We start from the raw sequence: 21,323 nt of genomic DNA, 5'->3' as shown, positions 1-21,323 counted from the left end.
GCCCGACGCGAGGTAGTGTGTTTAATTTTAGCGCACTGAATGTTGAATGGTTATAACTGCTTACATCCGGGAAGCGGTGGTATCCTATTTTATTGTTGGTGGCAATACTCTTAGGAACTAGAAGTTATATTCTTAAAGACGTGAAATAAGAAATGATTTAAATAGGTGTAAAATAGAATTCTCGTCCCACTATGTCTCCCGCGCTAGCGCATTCACAAGATTATTAAACTATTTTAACATACCCAAAGAACGCGCTTCGCCGCTCGTATATATGTATGTGTGGTTTAAATGACAGGCTTTGATTACATGTGTGAAGTAGTCAAATGCGAACGAGTTCGCGTCCAGAGCGTAAGGTACGCCGTTCGTATCTGAAGTGGGGAAATTACATTTTTTCTATTATTTTAAAAAAATTTAATAATTTATAGTTTATTTATTTGTTTTTATTTATTTGTTTGCTTATTTATTTATTTATTTATTATGTTACGAATTTTTTTAAGCAGCCTCCTTTCACCTTTGTACAATCAGCTTATATATCATCGATCCCCGTCGGTGGGTCCATTGGGCTATATCCAGCCAGTGTTATCCGGCCGTGGTATGTACTATCCTGTCTGTGGGATGGTGTAGGATCCCTTGCTGCTAATAAAAAAAAGAGTAGCCAATGAAGTGGCGACAGCAGGTTTCCTCAATCAATATCTGTGTGGTCCTTAACCATATGTCCGTATAACCATAAATAAAATATTTCCTTTCTTGTAAAATAAAGATTAATTGAACACAAATATTTTATTTTGTTTTAGTCATAGGAAAAGAAAGACATATTTGTCTCGAAGAAAGGAATGTTTGTTAAAGGAAGAAAGGAATGTGTGTGTGTGTGTGTGTGTTTGTGTGTGTGTGTGTGTGTGAAACACCCCAGCCCATTGCTTTGAAGAAAGAGCGTGTGACTGCAACTCAACGCTCCAACCTAACCTATGATCTTTTAACTGCATTTTAAACAAAAGTATGTTCCTAGAGTACAAGCCTTTATAGACAACCAGTGTATTATGTCTGGTATATCAAAGGTCGTGGTATGTTCTGTCTTGTACACACAGCTCTTGCTACTATAAAGTAGCGGTAGAAATATCCAATCACAAATCTAGTCATAGAGTAAAAAACATAAAAAAACAAACGCAATGGTTTGGTTTTTCATTTATTTCTAAATTAAAAATCACTGATACATATATAAAATGGGCACACATTGGGTTACATCGAGAGGCCTTAAGGGCGACATGTGAATAATATGAGTGTTCATTTCTCTTCATCTTCGTCCTCATCATCAGTATCATCATCATCGGTATCGTCGTCGTCTACTTCGTCCAAATATTCGCCGATTCAGGAACGATACTGATTTAATTTAGAACGAATCTGTGGTCTGACATCTCGGTTAGGATTCACAGACTGTAGAAGTTTCCTCGTGTTGGGACCTTTGTCAAAGTAATGCATATAGGTCAGAAAGCGAGAGTACGTGTCTTTAAATAACGTCCATTGTAAAGTCTTCATGTTTCTTTCCATGGCATCTTGAGACATGTTTTTTTCTTCGTAGCGTTTTTTCTTGCTTTCGATATAGTCATGATTGATGTCGAATTCACGTTCCACAATGAGACGAATGCCTTCGTTTTCCAGGTCAGGCGACAGCTCTTCTTCTTTTTCATTTCCCTCCTCACACGTTTTAAATCGCAGTTGTCGCTGCAAGTCGCTTCCGTCTTTAAAGACCAGACCACACGTATCGCAAGACTGCATCCTCTTGACTTTTTTCAGATAGGGTTCCACCTCATCTTCTTCTTCGTCGTCACTTTCGTAGGCGGGTATGCCTGGTAGTTTTCTTTTGAATACGTTTCTTTGCATGATTTGCATGTAGAGCTCTTTCTTCGTCGGTGGCTGCAACTCTTCTGAGACATTCGCCGTTACGTTCGTGCTTTTATACCATTCGGACGGCCCCGTCTCTAAACCATTAGGTCGAAGGCGCCAATGTTCGGGCGTGGTCGGTTTCAAGTCCACCAAGAGATATCCGTAGGGCCTGTGGGTAGCTTCCTCAAACCGCTGCATGAAATGACGAGTATTTCCAGGATGCATCTGCTGTGCCAAGGTTAGGACTTGCTGCTTGTCGATGGGGTTGTTAAACAGTGCCAGGTAATGACAGTTTCTTCTCTGTGTCGGGTCCTTGCTGTGATACAGGTTCTGGTTGATGGCAATCACAGAGAGGTTTCTGTGGTGACTTCCTTCCGTGAACAGGTCGGTGATGCGAGGGTCTTTTCTAGCAGTAGACATCAGGTCGTCCAACACGATGAGATTTCTAACTCGAAAATCCAAATAACAATCCTTTTCCAAATTCTCGGGTATGCCTTGAACAAATTTCACTCGAACAACCTTTTTGATCATTATCATAGAGGGGTTGCCATCGTTTGTAGAGCCAGATGCGCTGGGGAGGCGGTTGGATTTTACCATCCCTTAGCAGTTTGTACAACAAAAATGTCTTTCCACACGACGTGGGTCCCGACACGATCATGGTGAACGGATGTAACAATCTTAGGGGCTGCTGCTGCTGCTGTTGCTGCTGCTGCTGCTGATGATGATGTTGAGGCTGCTGCTGTTGCTGCTGCTTCTGCTGCTGTTGTTGCTGCTGCTGCTGCTGCTGCTGCTGGGAAGACTTATTGTCAGATTCCAAGAGTCCATGTTTATTTCGTACGTGCCGAGTTAGGTCGTGGGTCCAAACATATTTTTTTTCGCAAATGCGACACTGATTCATGTTGTTGACTGTTGAAGTGTTCGACGTGAACTGGCGATGTTGAAACTGCCATGCCCCCTTTTATAGCCTTCTCAGAAATGCTTTTGCCGTTTTTGCCCAGTCTGCTCTCGTCGTTTCTGTTCCACGCCACTCTGTTCTCGTTTCCGTTTCAGATCGGCCTTGGCTTGCTCTACCACCTGTTGCGTTGGGAAGACCATGACGATTTTGGGTGCAGGGGGCTTGTTCTGTTCCTCTTTTTCTTTTTTCCACGTGGGATCGTAGAGTTCTAGACATCGATCCACTGTACATGATCTAACTTTGCCCACCACGTTGAATTTCGAAGTGAGGTTGAAGTTTGCCTTGTGCCTGCAGTTTGTAGAAACGGGTCCACTTATCCACGTCGGGAACGTACAGCGTGTACTGGTCTGACATGTTGCTCCTCTGAAGGTTCTATCTCAAATGATGATGGTTTTTGACAGACATCCTATTTATAGAGATCCTGCATATCTCCAGCTATTCGTGACCACTGACCATACGGTTTTTGCTTTCATCTGATCCAGGTGACTGTCGTCCAAAATGAAGGCTAACAAAGGGGTGTTTTGTTTCAATATACGATTTCTAGTTCTATTCATCAAGGCAGGTGATACGAGCATTTTCATCATTTTCAGATATTCATTGTTAGACTGTAAAAATCGACGTTTCTGTCCTGCTCCGACGTGAATACGTCCGTCCAGCAACCCTTGAACGATCTCCACCAAGGCCAACATTTGTTCTTCATTCATATCATTCAGTAATCCCAGAGTCATATGGTAATCGTGAATATTCGTCATCAGTTTTAAATAATTGTAATGTTTTAGAACGTATTCAGCCATGTTTCAAAACCAAAAAGGCTGCGGCTTTACGTGCAGTGTCACCGTCACTGGTCCTGTGATAAATGAGGCTGGATTGCCATCTGCATCCAGTATAAAGATGTCCACGATCTGTACATCTTCCAGTCTCAGGGGTACGTAATGATAGTTTGGAAACACAAAAGATTTTTCCTTTTTATTCCCTATCAAACAGATGCGTCTCAGCAAGGGCTCCTTTCTTTCTCCAACGTGTGAGCTGTAGCAGATGTTGGAACACACACTTAAATGTCATGGCTGTCTGATTTTCTCGAAACTTCCCAGTTCTGAATGGTGATTTCGGTGGCTGCTACCACCCACTTTTTTCCGAGATGTAGTCTGTCATATAGATTGACTCTAAAAGACCAGTGTGTGTTGTCAGGAAAGTAAGACGTGCTGTCTGTACTTCGAATGGTAATGTACTTATCCATGGTGCTTATTCGTTTTGATCTTGGGATTTGGCAGCAAATAACCCAAGCTACTGCTGAGTAGTGCTGTCCACAAGTTAGAATTACCTTGATCGAGAGATAAGTTGATGATACACGTAATCACCACCACGTATATGATGATGATTTGAGAGAAAAATACCGTTTCCGATTTGGCCACACGTTTACCAAAAAATGTCCAGGTATCACCCGAATGACTTCTTGACAGAGGTTGTGTTTCTACAATTTCTTCCATGATAATGAAAAGTCAAACATGTGCTGAGGTCTTTTATACTGCCTGATATCGAACAACGTCTGCTTCTTGAATCCACGAATTGTACTTCTTAGGCCAATTAAGCCATTTGACCAACACTTCTTTCTGTTTGTTACGCGTTCTCCTTTTCACAATGTCTTGGATACGGTACAGTTGATCAGGATTCTCAGTCACCTTTTGAAGTTCAGCTGCATAGAATGTCACTTCGATGGCATCACCACCCCAGTCCTTTAATTTGTACAAGTCTTTACCTCGAGACCAGTACCTTTTCTCAATGGTAAATATTTCGCCAGACCATTTCTCTTGGTACTCCCGATCAAAGGTGCCCCGAAGATGACTGACTCATACTTTATCACCTATGTTAAATGTAAACTTCTTTTTGTGGATTGCCTTTTTAGGTTTGAGCAGGTACTGAGACAGATGGACCTCTTCTTCGTTCGTTTGGTTGACACTGGCTGGTGTTTGACCTAACATTCGATGCTTGGTGTGGTTATAGCTATAGACGACTTTGTCTAGGACATCCGGGTACTTGAAGTAAAGTCTTTTAACATGTAGCGATACAGACAAATTTTTATGGTTTTAATGGCCCGTTCGGCATAACTTGCTTTGATTTCATTTAGAGCAAACAGCTGCGTTATGCCATATGATTTCAGCAATGCTTTGACCTTATGGTTCTTGTATTCTGACCCTGAATCAGACTGAAACAGTTTGGGTTTTCTGGACTCTAATTTCCAGAATTCTGTCAAAGCATCTACCATGTCGTTCCCCGTTTTCGACTTGAGTGGTAACACCCACAAGTACCTGGAGAACAGATCAATGATCATCATGAGGTATCTCACCCCGTCATTGTATTTAGCCAAACTGACCATATCCATTAGATCGGATTGCCAGTGACTGTCTAACCCTTCCACAACATAGGTATTACGTGGAAACTTTCGCCTCACTTGATGTGTCATGGTATAGGTCTCTTGACCTTTCAACCATGATTTAATACGTGTCAGAGGAATTTTAAATTTACCCTCTGCTTTAACAGCTTGATACAGTTTACTAGGACCTGCATAACTCCCAGGATGTTTTACATCGTAGTAAATAGACTCTAGGTACCTTTCCCACCGAGACATGGTTCTCAACTGACATACATGCAACAAAGTCATGCTATTTATAAATAACAGAAGGATACAACACAATTTTTTATTACTAAACAACAAAAATGTAGTACATAAAATATATGACAAAATATACAGTTATGACAAAAACATTCAAGTGTCTCACGCGTGTCTGAAACAGTTAATGTCTGAACACGTTATTCACATAGGGACATCTCGGAGAGAGTCTGTAATGTTCCATCACTGGGTCGTCCATACTCTGTCATCGGTAGGCGCGTAGTCCACAACAGTAACAGACGACGGCATCGTGATCCCCTGTGTAGAAGAAACCGGCCTTGGCGAGCTCCCTCGGTTTCTGGCGTAACTGTATTGGCCACCACCCAAATGTCTGCATCCGCGTGTAGACGTGGTGCATTTCGGGACGATGGCAGAACAGGTAACGTCTCGAACAGCAGTCTTCTTCATCCCAGGCAGCGTCTGTTTTATATTCTCGAGCGGCATCTGTTTGATACATGGGTTCTTTGATTTCACCATCTTCATGTTCATCCATATTGTCACAGGAAGCATCCGTTTGATCCATGAAATGTTCTTCTGGTTTGGTAGCCACTCTTTTACATTTGATTGTATGTCTTTCTGAACATTTGCAGACCAAGATGTCGTCCTCGTCGCTACTGCTGCTGCTCTTAAAACTGCTCGAATATCCCGATGCCATCTTCTTCGTTCCAGATAGAGTGCAACAATACACAAGAATGTCAGAATCATAAAACACGTCTGTTCTCTAGCAGTCACAAAGCAAATGAAGTGTAAACCATCAATCCATTCTTTTATACCTTCGAGTTCATCCAAAACAAAACTCGTTCACCACTGGTGACACTCGTTAGGGTTGCAGAAGTTACACTGAAGAAATCCCATCTGGTTTTGATGATCGTCTTGCATGGCGCAGGGCACAATCGAGTTCAGATCTGGTACAAAGTCACACATGACTGAAACAGCCTTTCAGTTTCTCCCATTGTTGTTGAGAAAGGAATATTCCCTTCTTCGAAGGTTTCACGGATTTAGTTTCATCACACCACTACCACTGACGCAGGTCCACCCCAGCAAAGTTCTTGTCGACGCTGACTTGGACGTTGGCACCAAGGTGTCTGAATTTTTTTTCGTCTTTCCCCTGGTTTAATGCTGAAATTGTTTCGTCAATTTGGCTTTTACATCCACACAGTTCGATCCACTGTTTAAGACTAAGGACAATACCTCGCTTGGTGGGGAAAGTTTTCCCCTTGTCACTGTCAAATTTCCTTATGTGAATAGTAGTGTCCCCTTTCCATAACTTGGCCACCACGTAGACGTTAGTTCCAAGTTCTAGACGACATCTCGCTTCATCACTTGTGGAACAGGCCATCTCTGGATTGAACGTAGATCTGATCGTTTTCGGCGAGCGAATGACAATTAAACCATATCTAGCCTTTTTATACTCTTGTGCCAGTCTAAGTAGGTCAGGGGCCGGTCTAAGTAGGTCAGAGTCGGGTCAGTAGGACGTTGCACACGGTAAAGTAGGCCAGTCTAAGTAGGTCAAGGTCGGTCTAAGTAGGTCATGGCCGGGTCAGTAGGACGTTGCACACGGTATAGTAGGCCAGTCTAAGTAGGTCAAGGTCAGTCCAAGTAGGTCATGACCGGGTCAGTACGACGGTCACGTGACAAGGCCGTGACGTCATCAAGGTCAAGGTCACGGAAAGTAGGCCATGGCCCCATACAAGCCCTGATACTACTAACGGCATCAGACAATTGAGGCCGGTGTAACGTGGTATTTTGACTCCCGGGGAATACTGACCCCGGTCACTTTTCTACGGCAAAAGAGTCAGTGGGACCTTAAAGGTGGCCTCTATGATCAAGTGACTATAATTAAAAACAGTTCAACATAGATGCAAATATAATATATGAAGGGACATGCAGAACTAGGAGCTCGGATTGGTTATAATTTTACACCCATTATATATTTTGCGACATTCACGAAATAAGAAAAGTTGTTGTTTTTTTTTGTTAACTTGACATTTAATTGGGGCTTAAAAACTTACCTCTTTGCGTTTATATAGTGAGTACCGGTATCTAGTTTAAATTTGGGCGATATTGTGACCCATTGGCTTAAAGCACCAGATTTTGCACAGTTGTACTTTAGGACCATACAATTGTTTTGGCTATCCAATTTTAGAGGTCAAGGTCAAAAGTCAAATTTAGAGTGTTTACAATGTGTGTGTGTGTGTGTGTGTGTGCGTGTGTGTGTGTGTGTGTGTGCGTGTGTGTGTGTGTGTGTGTATGTGTGTGGAGGTGGGCATTGTAATATTTCCTTTTTATTTTATAGTAAAAATACTCCGGTAAAAAGATCACCCCATTAGTACGGATTACGGCCAGTAAAGTCAGACCCAATGGTCGATTTCAGTGCATTTTAATTTTTACCCCCAAAATGCGACCACACAATTGACCTGTTATGTAACACAAGCAACAAACAATAAACAATGTGGTAAAATATTGTCTAGTTTTCCATGCCATGATGTTAAAATTAATGTGTTTCCCAAACAATAAACTTATGTTTATGTAGCTAAAAACACAAAGGTATTTTCTTACTAGTAAACAATTGGTCTACAAATCAGTGTGTGGTTAGTTTGTGGAATCGTGGGAATGTGACCCCAAAGGTCACGCGTTTTTATTACCTTTATTACCTATCACGTCGAGAGGGTGTTATTTATCCAGACTGTTGTTAATATGTTTTGTGTAATAATTAACACTTGACACTTGATTATTCTTGGAGTTCAGTGCAAATGCCAACACACCGTCATCACCTATTTATTTTATCATATCAGTTGACACATTGTTGACGACATTTGGGAAGGAGGGTGGGACGTTAAATGCTCAATCAATATTTACGAACAATCATCGTCTGAATATTCTTAATTCGGTATAAGGACCACCCCACTATTAAGAGCAGTTTTAATACGTCACGCCGATGATCGCAATAACGAAATACACACCACTGACGCATGTGTGGGTATTTTGGTGCACACAAATTAGAGGGTACCGATTATGGCCTAACGTCAACGAATCTTTTTTTTCTTTTTTTTTTTCCCTTTTTTTTATTTATTAGGGTAGTGTCCCTCATACACTAGTAACAAATGAGTACTGTTTCTCAATGTTTTCACTGTGACCAGTTAGTATGGCTTCTAAAAAAATATAATGTTGTGTGTGTGTGCGTGTGTGCGTGCAGAGTGGTCACACGAGGATCTATATAGTCCATGGCCTACTACTACAGGTATCCAGACATAGGATACAAATGTCAACAAAAGGAGTATTGCCACAAAACGTATTCGATTTTTGAAAATATACCACCCAATGATAGGTGGCCTAGCAATGCACATAGCCTGCACAAAGAAAACTACATATTGAGCACCAACAATACCCAGTCAGTGCATTTGTGGTTAAATATCTGAATAGAATCAGTTGCTTGATTTCAGAGCGGGCTAGCTTTACTCCACATGGAACAGCTATTTGTGGAAGTGATGCTTAATTTTCTCACTACCCCCAGTCTGTAGCATCTTTATGCGCCAATATTTTCTGTAGCTTTATTAAACATTATTTTAAAAAACAAACAACAAACAACAAACAAACAAACAAAAACAAACCCGAATCATACTACTCAGAAAAATAATGCGTATATAGTGGCTAGAAGTGAAACGCTTACTATTTCAAACAAGAAACAAAATTTATAACAAATTCTACACTAGTAGCTACAGAAAAAGAAGCGATTATAACTTTTAAAATTATAGATTACAGGAGTGTTTAATACGGAAGCGTATTAGTGCCACCAAACGCAATAAAATAATTGTATTTGCCAACATAATAACAATCATGAAAAAATCAACTTTAATCTAGGTAAAATCAACTTTAATCTTGGTAAAATCAACTTTAATATTGGAAATTGATTTTTCCAACATTAAAGTTGATTTTTCCACGATTATATGTAGGCAAATAGAATTATTTTATTGCGTTTGGTGGCACTAATACGCTTCCGTAGTTTAACCATTTGGTGAAACAGTACTTTAATCATACAAAGTATGGAGTGTCCAAATTAACCTTAAAACTATAAAGTTAAGAACAATACTAATTTCCATGGATATTTTAAGGTGTAGGAAAATGACCCCCGAGGCTGTCACTATTCTAAGGTAAAAGTATATTCTCTACTGCAAAATATTCAGTATTCTACATAGAAAAGTGACCGGGGGTCAGTATTCTACAGGGGTCAAAATACTACGTTACTAGAGTAATGTGGTATTTTGACCCCTGGTCATAATTTTACGGTAAAAGTAATTTTTCTACGGCAGAGTCAGTATTCTACATAGAAAAGTGACCGGGAATCAGTATTCTACGGGAGTCAAAATATCACGTTACACCGGAAAGGATTTAATTTTCCCCTGCGCCAGTGCACATACATACAATATAGAGATATTCATGTGGGATCGACCGCGTAGCTTGTAGGATGAGTTAAAGAGCATCCTTTCTATGGATGACTCGATACTGACGATAGCTCAGAACGTATCGTGGTCCCCCCCTACCCCCACCCCCCACCAATTATTGCAGCTTTTTAATTACAGCCATATGTATTCATAACTATTAAACACACATACAAAAAGCAATTTTGCATAAAGATTTTGAGCCTTTTAAAAATGGAAATATCTAGATTAGTTTATTATTATTGTAAGAACATGTAAAGTAATGTCATTCGAATACTGAAGTCATTGAAATTAAAACATGTGTGAACGATGGGACATAGCTTTCTAGGTAATCTTCAACCCCTGTCAAAACAATTGTCTCTTCCACAATGATCAGACAAGGGCACTTAGTATATTTATATTTTTACTAATGTATAGAAAAGCTAAAAGATGAAAACTAAAGACTATACAAGTTGTTAACTATGACATATAAAATATTACAGTAACATGTGATATGTTTATTGTGTGCGAAACCAAAACAACGATGCCACAATGTCCTGTCATCAACCTTAGTGATATACTCTGGCATGTTTTTGCAACTCCGCCAACTGCTTTCCCCAGGGCCGTAGCTAGGATTTTTTGTTGGGGGGGGGGGGGGGGGGCAACTGAGTAGTTAATAGTCTAAAAGTAAGTCCTTAAACAGTTAAGAAGATAATTTTCTTTAAGTTTCTATAATGCTTTCCGGATTTTTTTCGGGGGGGCTGCCCCCTTGAACGTCCACCCCCCCCCCCCCCCCCCCCCCCGCTAGCTACGGCCCTGTTCTCCCGCTAGTTTTTGTCTTATTGTTTTCACTAATTGTCTCAATAGTTTACGCATCATAATCTACAATTATCTAACATTATCAATAAATCGTATTCCTCACCTTTTCTGTTTATTGCTGTTCATTTTTTGAAAATTACAGAAGCACTAGCAGTACGAACAGGAAAATTTAATGTTGACAACAGGAAGTACATTTACTTTACACTGATTGGCCAACTGCACTTAACCCAGAGTTATTGAAAACTAACCCTGGATTAATCAAAACTAACCCTGAGTTTGCTAACCTTGAGTTAAAAGTGTGTTTCAGCAACGTTTTTTTAACCAGTGATTAGCCAACCTTGGGTTAAGGAATTTAACTCAAAGTTAGTGTTAATCAGTGATTAAGTTAATCCAGGCTTCGAACAACCGGGCCCTGGTTACGTCACTGATGCAAGAATATTAGATCTATACGGTATACCACGAGACCGTGTAGCGGTCGAATTGAGGGTAAATCTAACCCACTATAAACGAGTGCAATAAATAACATGGCAAAACAACAGGTATGTGGTTCTGTATTTATTACATACCACCTTTCTATATTATGGTTAACAAAAGTTTAATTAAATAACACAACTTACTTCGTATGGAAACTTAAATTAATTTTATCGAATTGACGCAACGCTGAGGCTAGGAACATGACGTCATTCCTGGCTAGAGAGAAGGCGTCATTCGGGTGGACACGCACACATTATAGAGAGTTCCGCGATATGTGCTAAAAATAGCAATATTACCCATACCTCTGTGCGGCCGGCCATGGTGGAAGGCAAACAATAGCGTTTTGTTGTTGTATACAAATACGAGCTTCGCAGTTTAAGATTTATAACTTAAAGGGACACGCCGTAGTTACAATCTAATTAAAATTAGCTCCACTATTACATGTGGATCTAACACCAGCCAGTTGGAGCTCATGTCCACCAATCAAAATCTTACTTGCAGAATCCTGCCAGTGATTTAAAACTAACAACACTGCGTAGTCCCCAATGTCCAGGTAACATTTCGTCTGTAAATAATAATTTAAATATTGACCAATCACACTTCGCCTTTTATAACGTTATTTGGGAGCATACAAATTCTAAAAATATCGGGCGAGTCTATTTTAGTGGCCGCAGTACAGCGAACCATACCAATACGTACGGGGTGGGTATCAGTCTTCAATTTTACATTAAAAATTATTTATTTATTTATAAAAAAAAAAAACCCAAACTAAATCAGTCTTCAGTTTTACATTACAAATTATTTATTTTATAAAATAAAACATGTTTTAAGGCATTCGTAATTCACACGAAACATGTCGTATACCCTCAGGATAATTCGGAATGTTTTCAAATTATTTTTAAATCACTGGCAGGATTCTGCAATTACATGAGCTCCAACTGGATGGTTTTAGATCCACATGTAATAATGGAGCTAATTTTAATTAGATTGCCCTAGTTACGGCTAGTTGTTAACCATTACGGCGTTGTTTTTCGCTATTAAACCCATTTTTTCACAAATAAAATTGCACTTTACTCACATTTTATTATTTAGAATACACATTTCCATTCACCTGAAGTGCTTTTTGGTAATCCTGGTAATCCTGATGTTTGTAAAACCACGAAATGCATTTTTTATATTTCTTAACAACAGGCGTGCACTCGAGAAAAAACCGTTAAGCAAGCGAGGTCCAATCTATTTTTAGAGCGAATCTTCTCGTGTAAACGTCACAGACGTTGGTATACCACGTGACCTTTATCATTTTTGGTTCGGTTTGTTTTCTCGTGCACGGTTAGCGCAATTAATATCCGATTTGTTGTCGTTTGCTTGTTGTTCATTTGTGAGCTTTTTCTTCACAGTTCGTGAACATTTTCAGTAACAATAAAGTTCAGAAAAGTAAGTGTCTCAATACAAAACGTTACAAACCCTTAAAACCAATAATTTTGCTAAGTTTTACGATATCTGGAGAGGGAATACAACCAGGACAGAACAGTTGGAACATGTCCAGGAGAGGTGAAAAGAACGCACCCCAAGTCTGTGCGCACTCTGTGAAATTTGTCTTGACGTAGGCATTGTTGTGCTTCGAGCGACATCTACCGGTGACATCAGAATACTAACTTTCAAAATTATTTCAAGCAATTGGGACATGGGGATTCCCATGGTATTTATCGATATAAAACCTGCTTTTTCACTCCATTTGATAAAAAACGTGATCTAAGTGTGTTACAGGTTTGTAGATTAACCAAATTATAATTTATTTTCGCTGGATGGAACTAGGGTGTGCGGCTTTAAGTCCTTTTAAATAAAACATTTTTTACTGTTAGTAGACACTGCATTATTTTGATAACATGCAGGATTATTTTGATACACTGGATAAGACGGCAAAAAGCAGATATGGAAACAACTGGATATATTGGGAAGCAGGATTCGTACACTACAAAATCGCCGGTGGAAAATGGCTTCAGGGCCCCCATTTCTATCCATCATTTACGTATGCAGATCTGATAAATTACCTGATTTTTAGCCAAGCCCTTTTTATACGCTTAAGGACTTCCAGAATTATAAAAGTTTGGATGCATATGACCGTTTTGTGTATGGTTGGGTGAGGAATGTTGGTGTTTACATCCATGATTCAGTCCATGTGGTACGTGCAAGGGTGATGCATTCACAACGGCTTAATAACACATCGCTTTATTCGTGGATTATTTTCGATAAAGCTGGTAAAGTTCTTTGTGCCCATTGTAATTGTAAAGCAGGACTTGGCGAATCATTTTCTTATGTGGCATCCATGTTATTTTATATTGAAGCCAGTTTAAGGTTAAGGGAAAGAAGCACTGTGAAACAGGAACCAGCCTACTGAATGTTGCCTTCATCACGAACTTCTGTTGACTATGCACCACTTAAAAACATTAACTTCACTACATCAAGAACTTTAAAAAAAAACAAAAAAACCAGCTGGTGAGCAAGAAGAAAGTATCAACTGCTGTCCAGTCATTTGACACACGTTTTAAAGGGACATTCCTGAGTTTGCTGCTATTTTAAAGATGTTATACACTAACAGAGACATTTTGACGATTGTAATTACATATCAAATATATTTTTCTGCATAAAATATTAGTGGCTGTATATTAAACGTGTTTCTGATCGTTCTAAAATTTGTACTAGGTTAAAATTCATTTTATTTCCTAAAATATTATTTTTGTCCTACGTACGAAATTATTTAAAGACAAAATCCAGTTTGGGCTTCTTAGAAATATTAAGACTACCAGAAACACATTGAATATACAGACACTGATAATCTAAACAAAAAAATATATTTAATATATAAGTGTAATCATAGAAATATTTTATTAGACGGAAACATCTTGCAATGCAGCAAACTCAGGAATGTCCCTTTAATATGGAAAATGAAAAATCCTGAGAGTACTTTGCTCAAAGACTGTGTACCAGAACTGTCGACTGATCCATCAATGCTGGTGCTACACTTGATAAATCAGATGAAGATCCAGCACTATATTGTATTTGTGATGATTCAATGATTGCATGCGATTCAGGGGACTGTCCCCACAAGCCATTTGAATGGTTTAATTTTTCTTGTATGAAATTAAAGAAAGCACCCACTGGAAAGTGGTATTGTATTGGCTATAGGAAGGGAGTGGCAGTGAAGAAAGTGAAATATTTTAATAAAACTAAAAGAAAATAACTTTTCAAATACAAACTACTGTACACATTTACAGGTATTTAGTATCACTGGTGATGGATTTATGAACATTGAATTTAATTATAAAACTATGTGAACTATACATGTACTTATTATAAATTATAACAAACTCACCAAAGAACTCACCAAAAAACACGTCTGCAGTTTTCTTATCAATACTAATTGATATGAAACCCAAGCTGCACTGATGAGCCCTGGGAGGGCGAAACGTGTACAGTGTCAAAAAAATGGGGGGAAAAATTACAGGCCTCAATATTGCAAGTTAAATTCAGTTATGATGATTATAATTTAACAACACTTTTTTAGTGATTAGTTATTTTGTCAGCACCTATATAGGTGTCATTACTTTGTTACATAGGGTCTGGGACGTAGTCCAGTGGTAAACTGCTTGTCTGGTGTGGGATCGATCCCTGTCTGTGGGCACATCGGGCTATTCCGTGTTCCAGCCAGTGCACCACGGCTGGTATATCAAAGGATGTGGTATGTGCTACCCTGACTCTGGGATGGTGCATATAAAATATTCCTTGTCCACCAATATTGTCACCTGTCCAAATAACTAGTTTGTTTTATTCAAGTACATGGACATTGGTTTTGATTGTTTGAAATGAAGATGCATTGAAGAATACACAGAGGTACATTTTATCCCCCCCCCCCCCCCCCCCCCCCCCCCCCCCCCCCCCTCCCCGAGTAGATTTACACTCGTCAGGATAAACGGATAAGTGTTGATTTTGTACGTTTGTACTATTTGTAAAAATTAACAAATGTTTGACATCCAATAGCTGGTGATTAATAAACAATATGCTCTAGTGGTGTATTTTGAATGGTGTTTATTAAATGACTAATGAAATTTTTACTTTTTGGTGGAGGACATAGTCAGGTTTTTTTTTTTTTTTTTTTAACTGTTCCAAAACTGGGCAGCACATACCACTCATATGGTAATCAATTTGTTTTAATTTGTTTTGCGCACAAGTACTAGGTAGAACACAGGCGACCAATATTTCTTACACCATTACCTAGTTCATTAACATGTTTCGCCCCTCCCAGGGCTCGCCAGTGCAGCTAGGGTTATTCACTAATCAATGCATGAAAATGACCAATATTATCAACAGTGACTAGTAATAAACTGCAAACATGTTTGGAGGATTATTTTTGTTAATATATAGAGTTCTTTTTGGAGATAATTATTTTTCAAGTGAATCTGTTTTGAATGTATTTTTTCCCAGGGTATTCAGATGCTAATTATAAATGTCCTAATAAAACATATTTACAGGTGTGTGATAGCATTTCCATTCTTCAGTCAAATGGAACAACTGCTGGGTACATATTTGTAACGGCACAACACACACACAATTTTATCAAAAACTGGGTTTGGACTGTCAGTTTTTGTTATAAGATAATCAATAGGACATGTCCTAGGTCCGATCGGTTTATAGCTGAAACTTAAGCCAAAATGAAAAGTATGGGCCAAAGCCTACTTCGTCTTTCACTTTTTTCTTTAGTTTCTTCACCCTGGTGCGTGATAATGCCCCCCCCCCCCCCCCCCCCCAAAAAAAAAAAAAAAAAAATAATAATAATAATAATAATAATAATTTTAAAAAATCCTTTATTTTGTCTCTCCCGTAGCGGGCATTACAACTGACAATGCCGCAAGTAGTCGGCATTATGTTGGTTCAGGACGAACGAAATCTAACAAAAAGATTCGACAAGTAGGTCTAGCTATTATTAGATGTCGATGCCTTCCAGCATGGCCGACCGCTATGGATCGTGGGTAATCTAGAATGACGCGTAACCCTCTATACTATGCATGCGTGATTTTGTATCACACATTATTATGTTTAATAAAATAAATATACAGAACTTCACATATTGTTTTCACTTCCTATTTATTGCACGAGTTTATTCTGCGCAAGAATATATATCACGAGACCTCATAGCGAAAATTCCTCATTTAAAAGCTCCGGTTAAATTTATCACACAGTTTCAAAATGTCTCTGTCACTATAGTAAGATTGAAGAGGTATGTAATAAAACTCTATTCAGGACAAGTATTTGTTATTTTATTTCATATTTTAATACAGCGTCTAAATATTCTAAAGCCACACATTCCGCCCACGGTTCAGCATTTATTCCTTCACGAAAGGCGCAGTGACCTCCCCTATCTACCGTCGCCATTATCCAATCAGAATGTTCCGATATGACGTCATATGGAATAAATTCCGCCGACAGAACTGGATCGTCAAGACTGCACAGAAACAGCACAGGAATTGTCATTTTGGAGTGATTGCGCATCGGGTCGTTGTGACTCCAGTATTCCTCGACATTGTCGTGGTTGTAAAATTTGCAGTAAACGTTTTTGTCAAACTCTGTGATGGATTTGGCCTTGAGGACCGAATTCACGTCGATATGGGGAGATATCACGTGAGAGTGCTGGTGGACTATTCTCTTCAGACTCCTGACTATCAGTGTCTCGTAGAGCCAGTGGAAGCACGTGGACTGTTCTAGAGGGCTGAAGCCAGGAGAGATAAGCACTGCCGCCGTCAGCTGGGCACGTTCTCCCTCCTCACCCAAGTATGACATCAGAATACCACCCCCAGCGCTGAACGAGAGGCCCAGGAGGTTTGACTGTGGGTATATTTTCCGCACGAACTCAACGACGTGTTTAAAATCCGAAGGATCGCCGAAACTTTGTAGCTTCGGTGTGGTTAAATAGCTGCCGCCGTGACCACGCCGGTTGAAGACAACAGTGCGGTAACCCAGTTCTGCAGCCTTGGCGCAAACAAATGACGTCAGCTTGATGTTGCCTTCGATTCCTGAAAGAATGATCAGGATTGGTCGACAGTCATCAAGCGTATCCGGTTTGGACCAATCCAAGGCTACAACCCCTCCGTCTTGGAGTTCTAGATATTGTCTGCTGATTTGTATTTTACTGATATGTTTTCTTAAGCGTGTTGCGGTTATAGTGTGAAAATGGCGGTTGTGGCTCAACCAGAAAGTGGCTTTGTATGGTGCGGAGAGACGTTGCACTTTCTCAACGATGTAGTCGGTGAATGGCGTGCGTTTGTAGAACAGCGCCGGCGTCTGCCAGCACGTCTTGTCCAAAATCCAGATGATGACAAGAATGAAAATCACAATTATGATCGTCAGAAACATTGTTTTCCCTCATACAAGACACTAGTCCGTAAGTAAAGACTTTCTGCAAATATTGAAAAAAAGAAGATATGTTTAATAAACGCCCGAAAAATCCGATATAGTGTGTATGCATTTTGTTTGTTTTACCGGCCTCGGTGGCGTCGTGGTTAGGCCATTGGTCTACAGGCTGGTAGGTACTGGGTTCGGATCCCAGTGGAGGCATGGGATTTTTAATCCAGATACCGACTCCAAACCCTGAGTGAGTGCTCCACAAGGCTCAAATGGGTAGGTGTAAACCACTTGCACCGACCAGTGATCCATAACTGGTTCAACAAAGGCCATGATTTGTGCTATCCTGCCTGTGGGAAGCGCAAATAAAAGATCCCTTGCTGCTAATCGGAAAGAGTAGCCCATGTAGTGGCGACAGCGGGTTTCCTCTCAAAATCTGTGTGGTCCTTAACCATATGTCTGACGCCATATAACCGTAAATAAAATGTGTTGAGTGCATCGTTAAATAAAACATTTCTTTCTTTTTTCTCTTTTTTTTTTATACAATAATAACCTATACTAAATAATCTACATGTATTCACGTTTTGAAACTGTCACGTTGTGCTAAATTGCTTTTTGTAATTAAAAACTGACATCATTGACGATAATTCACATGGGATTTTGCAACAGTATGCCACTTATGCATTATCAATAATAAATAAGACCTAAATATGATCATAAAAAAGAACTACATGTATACGGCCGTAACCTTTTGACCTACTAAAGGGCAATTCATACTTTGATCGCCGACCTCATGCGTAACTGAAATTAAAATTTGTATTAGGTAAACTAAAAGGCGACAAGCGAATACGCACTAAAATGTAATATGAACTGTGTTAAAATCATACTGAATTGACTGAAAAATGAGAATTATGTTTAAACAGGAGGAGGACTGAGCGAGTCAGCTACTCGCCGACAAGTCTGCGGTGAAATATAAAATCTAGCTTAAGAATGGGACCTGCCTCGGTGGTGTCGTGGTTAAGCCATCGGACTGGTATGTACAGGCTCCACCCAGAGCGAGTTTTAACGACTCAGTGGGTAGGTGTAAAGCCACTACACCCTCTTTTTTCTCACTAACCACTAACAATTAACAACTAACCCACTGTCCTGGACAGACAGCCCAAACAGCTGAGGTGTGTGACCAGGACAGCGTGCTTGAACATTAACTAAATATAAGCACGAAAATAAGTTGAAATGAAATGAAATGAGCTACTTATAGCCTGATCTCTAGTTTTCCTTTGACACACGTGGTTGCGTCTCCAGTTATATAAAACATTCTATAGTGCGTGGGTAAAAGAAGACATTTGAGCGTGTGGTATTTTAAGCACAGCAATTTGACATTAAACACTTAACTCGAGTACAATGTGTCTGCTGGAGACCAACGTATCCTGTACATTATTTCATCTGTTGTTATACAAGCGTATGCAAGGCCAAATGTTGCATTTACAATTTTAGCGGGGGGGGGGGGGGGGGGGGGGGGGTCTAGACTTTATGAGGGGGAGGTCGAATCAAAACATTTTGAAAACAAAAAGAAGAAAATTTACTTGAGTGGGCGGTGTGTGTGTGTGGAGGGGGGTGGTCGCCACCCGAAACCCTCTCCCTGCACACGCGCCTAACAATGAGAACACAAAGTGTATATTGACAGGATTCGAACCTACTGTACCAAGCTGAAGTAATTTTATTTACGTGCCTATATCCAATCAAGGTTTAATTTTGGTTAATCTACAAACCTGTAATACTTTTGAATAAAGTTACAACAGTTAGTCAGTCTTTCGTTCGGATTCGAACCTACTGCACCAAGCCTGTGTTTCTTAAAGACATGTTTCTGAGCATTGTAGCTGTACGTAGTTACACGCGTGTAACATAAAAACAGGCTTTGTAAATTCGGCCCCCAAGTATTCAATCAGTCAGTCAGTTAGTCAGTTAGTTAGTCAGTCAGTTAGTCAGTTAGTCTGTCCGTCTGTTAGTTAGCCTGCCAACCAATAGTCATCCACATCACTCGGGGTAATAAGGCATTTGAACAATAGAACATGCATTCTGAGAGTACTGCTAAAGCAATGCATGTCCCCTACCAGACCCAACAATGTTTCGTATCTCCGAAATTTAAGGGTCATACCTATGTGAAAAGTGGGTAAATCATCATGAAACTTAAACTTGATCAGTAACAGTACATGATAAAGCAATACACAAAATTTCATCTCAATATCTTCAGGCATTACGAAACAAGAGTCCGGAAAACAAATTTTCATATCTCCTAAGTTCAAGGGCCATAACTCTGCCAAAAATGGGTAAATCGACATGAAAGTCAAACTTGATCATAAAGCACCATAAAGCTATATACGGACAGACTAAGGTTAAAATTAAATCTAAAAATTAATTTATTTGTATGAATTATAAAACGCAATAGTCGCAGACACGAATAAAACTGTGTCTATTAGTGTCAAACACAATGACAAACACTCTGCACTTCTGATACCGACGATTTTAACTGTTGACAGACAGACAACCGCCATAGATCAATTGGTTTCTGTCATTTTGCCAAATGCTATTTCATTTTTTTCAATTTATTTATTAATTTATTTTTACAAAACCTGTTGTTTGACAAAATGGCTGTACTGAAACACAGTCCGTTAAACGTATACAGAATATGAAAAGTGAAGAAATAATAGACTGTAATTTACTTCTGCGTATGCAGTGAATACAGTTTAATCAAGACCAACACATGTTTTTATTAGCTGTAACATAATGATAATCATACTATCACTGTATCAGTAGTAGGAGGGCTCTACAGGGGGCTATTGAGAGAGAGAGAGAGAGAGAGAGAGAGAGAGAGAGAGAGAGAGAGAGAGAGAGAGAGAGAGAGAGTCAGAGAGTGAGACAGACAGACAGATAGATAGAGAGAGAGAAACAAGAGAGAAACGAGAGAGAGAGTCAGACAGACAGACAGACAGACAGAGAGAGTGAGAGACAGACAGACAAAGACAGAGAGAGTGAGAGAGACAGTGAGAAAAAGAGAGAGAGAGAGAGAGAGAGAGAGAGAGAGAGAGAGAGAGAGAGAGAGAGAGAGGGAGAGTATAAAATAATAATACACATATAATTTAACTGTGCGGAGAAAAGGCAATTGCCCTGAAAGGTTAATGCGATAAATTATGTCGTACGAGCACTGTATATTTTACCTTGCATACATGTTCTCCTGTATATGTCACTAAGCACTACTCAACTTAATAAAGTCAGTGTGGAATTTTATCAATAGAATGACCAACGCCCACATCGTCATTTCTCCGACTATAACCTGTCATGTTTTTTTTATTGTTAGTTGCAAGTTTAAACATTCCGATGAACAGATGTCATACGTTGCCTCCTATTTTGCATATAGAAAAGTTGTCTAAAGCTCATTATTAAATCATACAAATCGAATATGAAAATATATATGCGAATCGTGTTTTATAGTTAGTTAGTGCCATATATAAGCGCATGTTCCCATTATCTATTGTTTTGCACTTACCTGTTTTTGACCCAAAATAAAAATTGTTAGTCAGAATTTCCCTGTCGTTTGTTTTGTTACTCATTCAGCCGACCGTAGGTAAAGGTTGCATAACAACATATAGCTCATTGCTATTGACAATGTTAACATTTGTGTTAAATACTGATAGATTAGGTCATGTATTAACAT

General features: G+C 39.4%; 2 protein-coding genes across 2 annotated transcripts in view; both read right to left on the bottom strand.

Moving 5' to 3' along the window:
- LOC121367834 (phospholipase ABHD3-like) overlaps positions 1 to 11,658 on the bottom strand; it is a 23,693-nt gene extending 12,035 nt beyond the window's left edge. Inside the window, exon 1 of the mRNA XM_041492231.1 lies at positions 11,359 to 11,658. The gene's annotated coding sequence lies outside the window, so the exon portion shown is untranslated. The remainder of the gene's footprint in view (positions 1 to 11,358) is intronic.
- Positions 11,659 to 16,060: 4,402 nt separating this feature from the next.
- Positions 16,061 to 21,239, bottom strand: LOC121367833 (protein ABHD15-like). Its single transcript, XM_041492228.1, has 2 exons — positions 21,156 to 21,239; positions 16,061 to 17,666 (listed from the first exon to the last, which is right to left on the bottom strand). The coding sequence occupies exon 2, from the start codon at positions 17,621 to 17,623 to the stop codon at positions 16,526 to 16,528; it is 1,098 nt and encodes a 365-aa protein (XP_041348162.1). The 5' UTR covers positions 17,624 to 17,666; positions 21,156 to 21,239; the 3' UTR covers positions 16,061 to 16,525.
- Positions 21,240 to 21,323: the final 84 nt, after the last annotated feature.

This window comes from Gigantopelta aegis, chromosome 3 (genome assembly GCF_016097555.1).
Source record: "Gigantopelta aegis isolate Gae_Host chromosome 3, Gae_host_genome, whole genome shotgun sequence".
NCBI lineage: Eukaryota > Metazoa > Mollusca > Gastropoda > Neomphalida > Peltospiridae > Gigantopelta > Gigantopelta aegis.
The sequence above is the reverse complement of the archived record's forward strand: the minus strand, read 5'-3'. Positions and strand labels throughout refer to the sequence as shown.

What these genes read in the sequence shown, in the direction of transcription:
- LOC121367833 (XM_041492228.1), bottom strand. Translation starts at nt 17,623, where the DNA reads ATGTTTCTGACGATCATAATTGTGATTTTCATTCTTGTCATCATCTGG.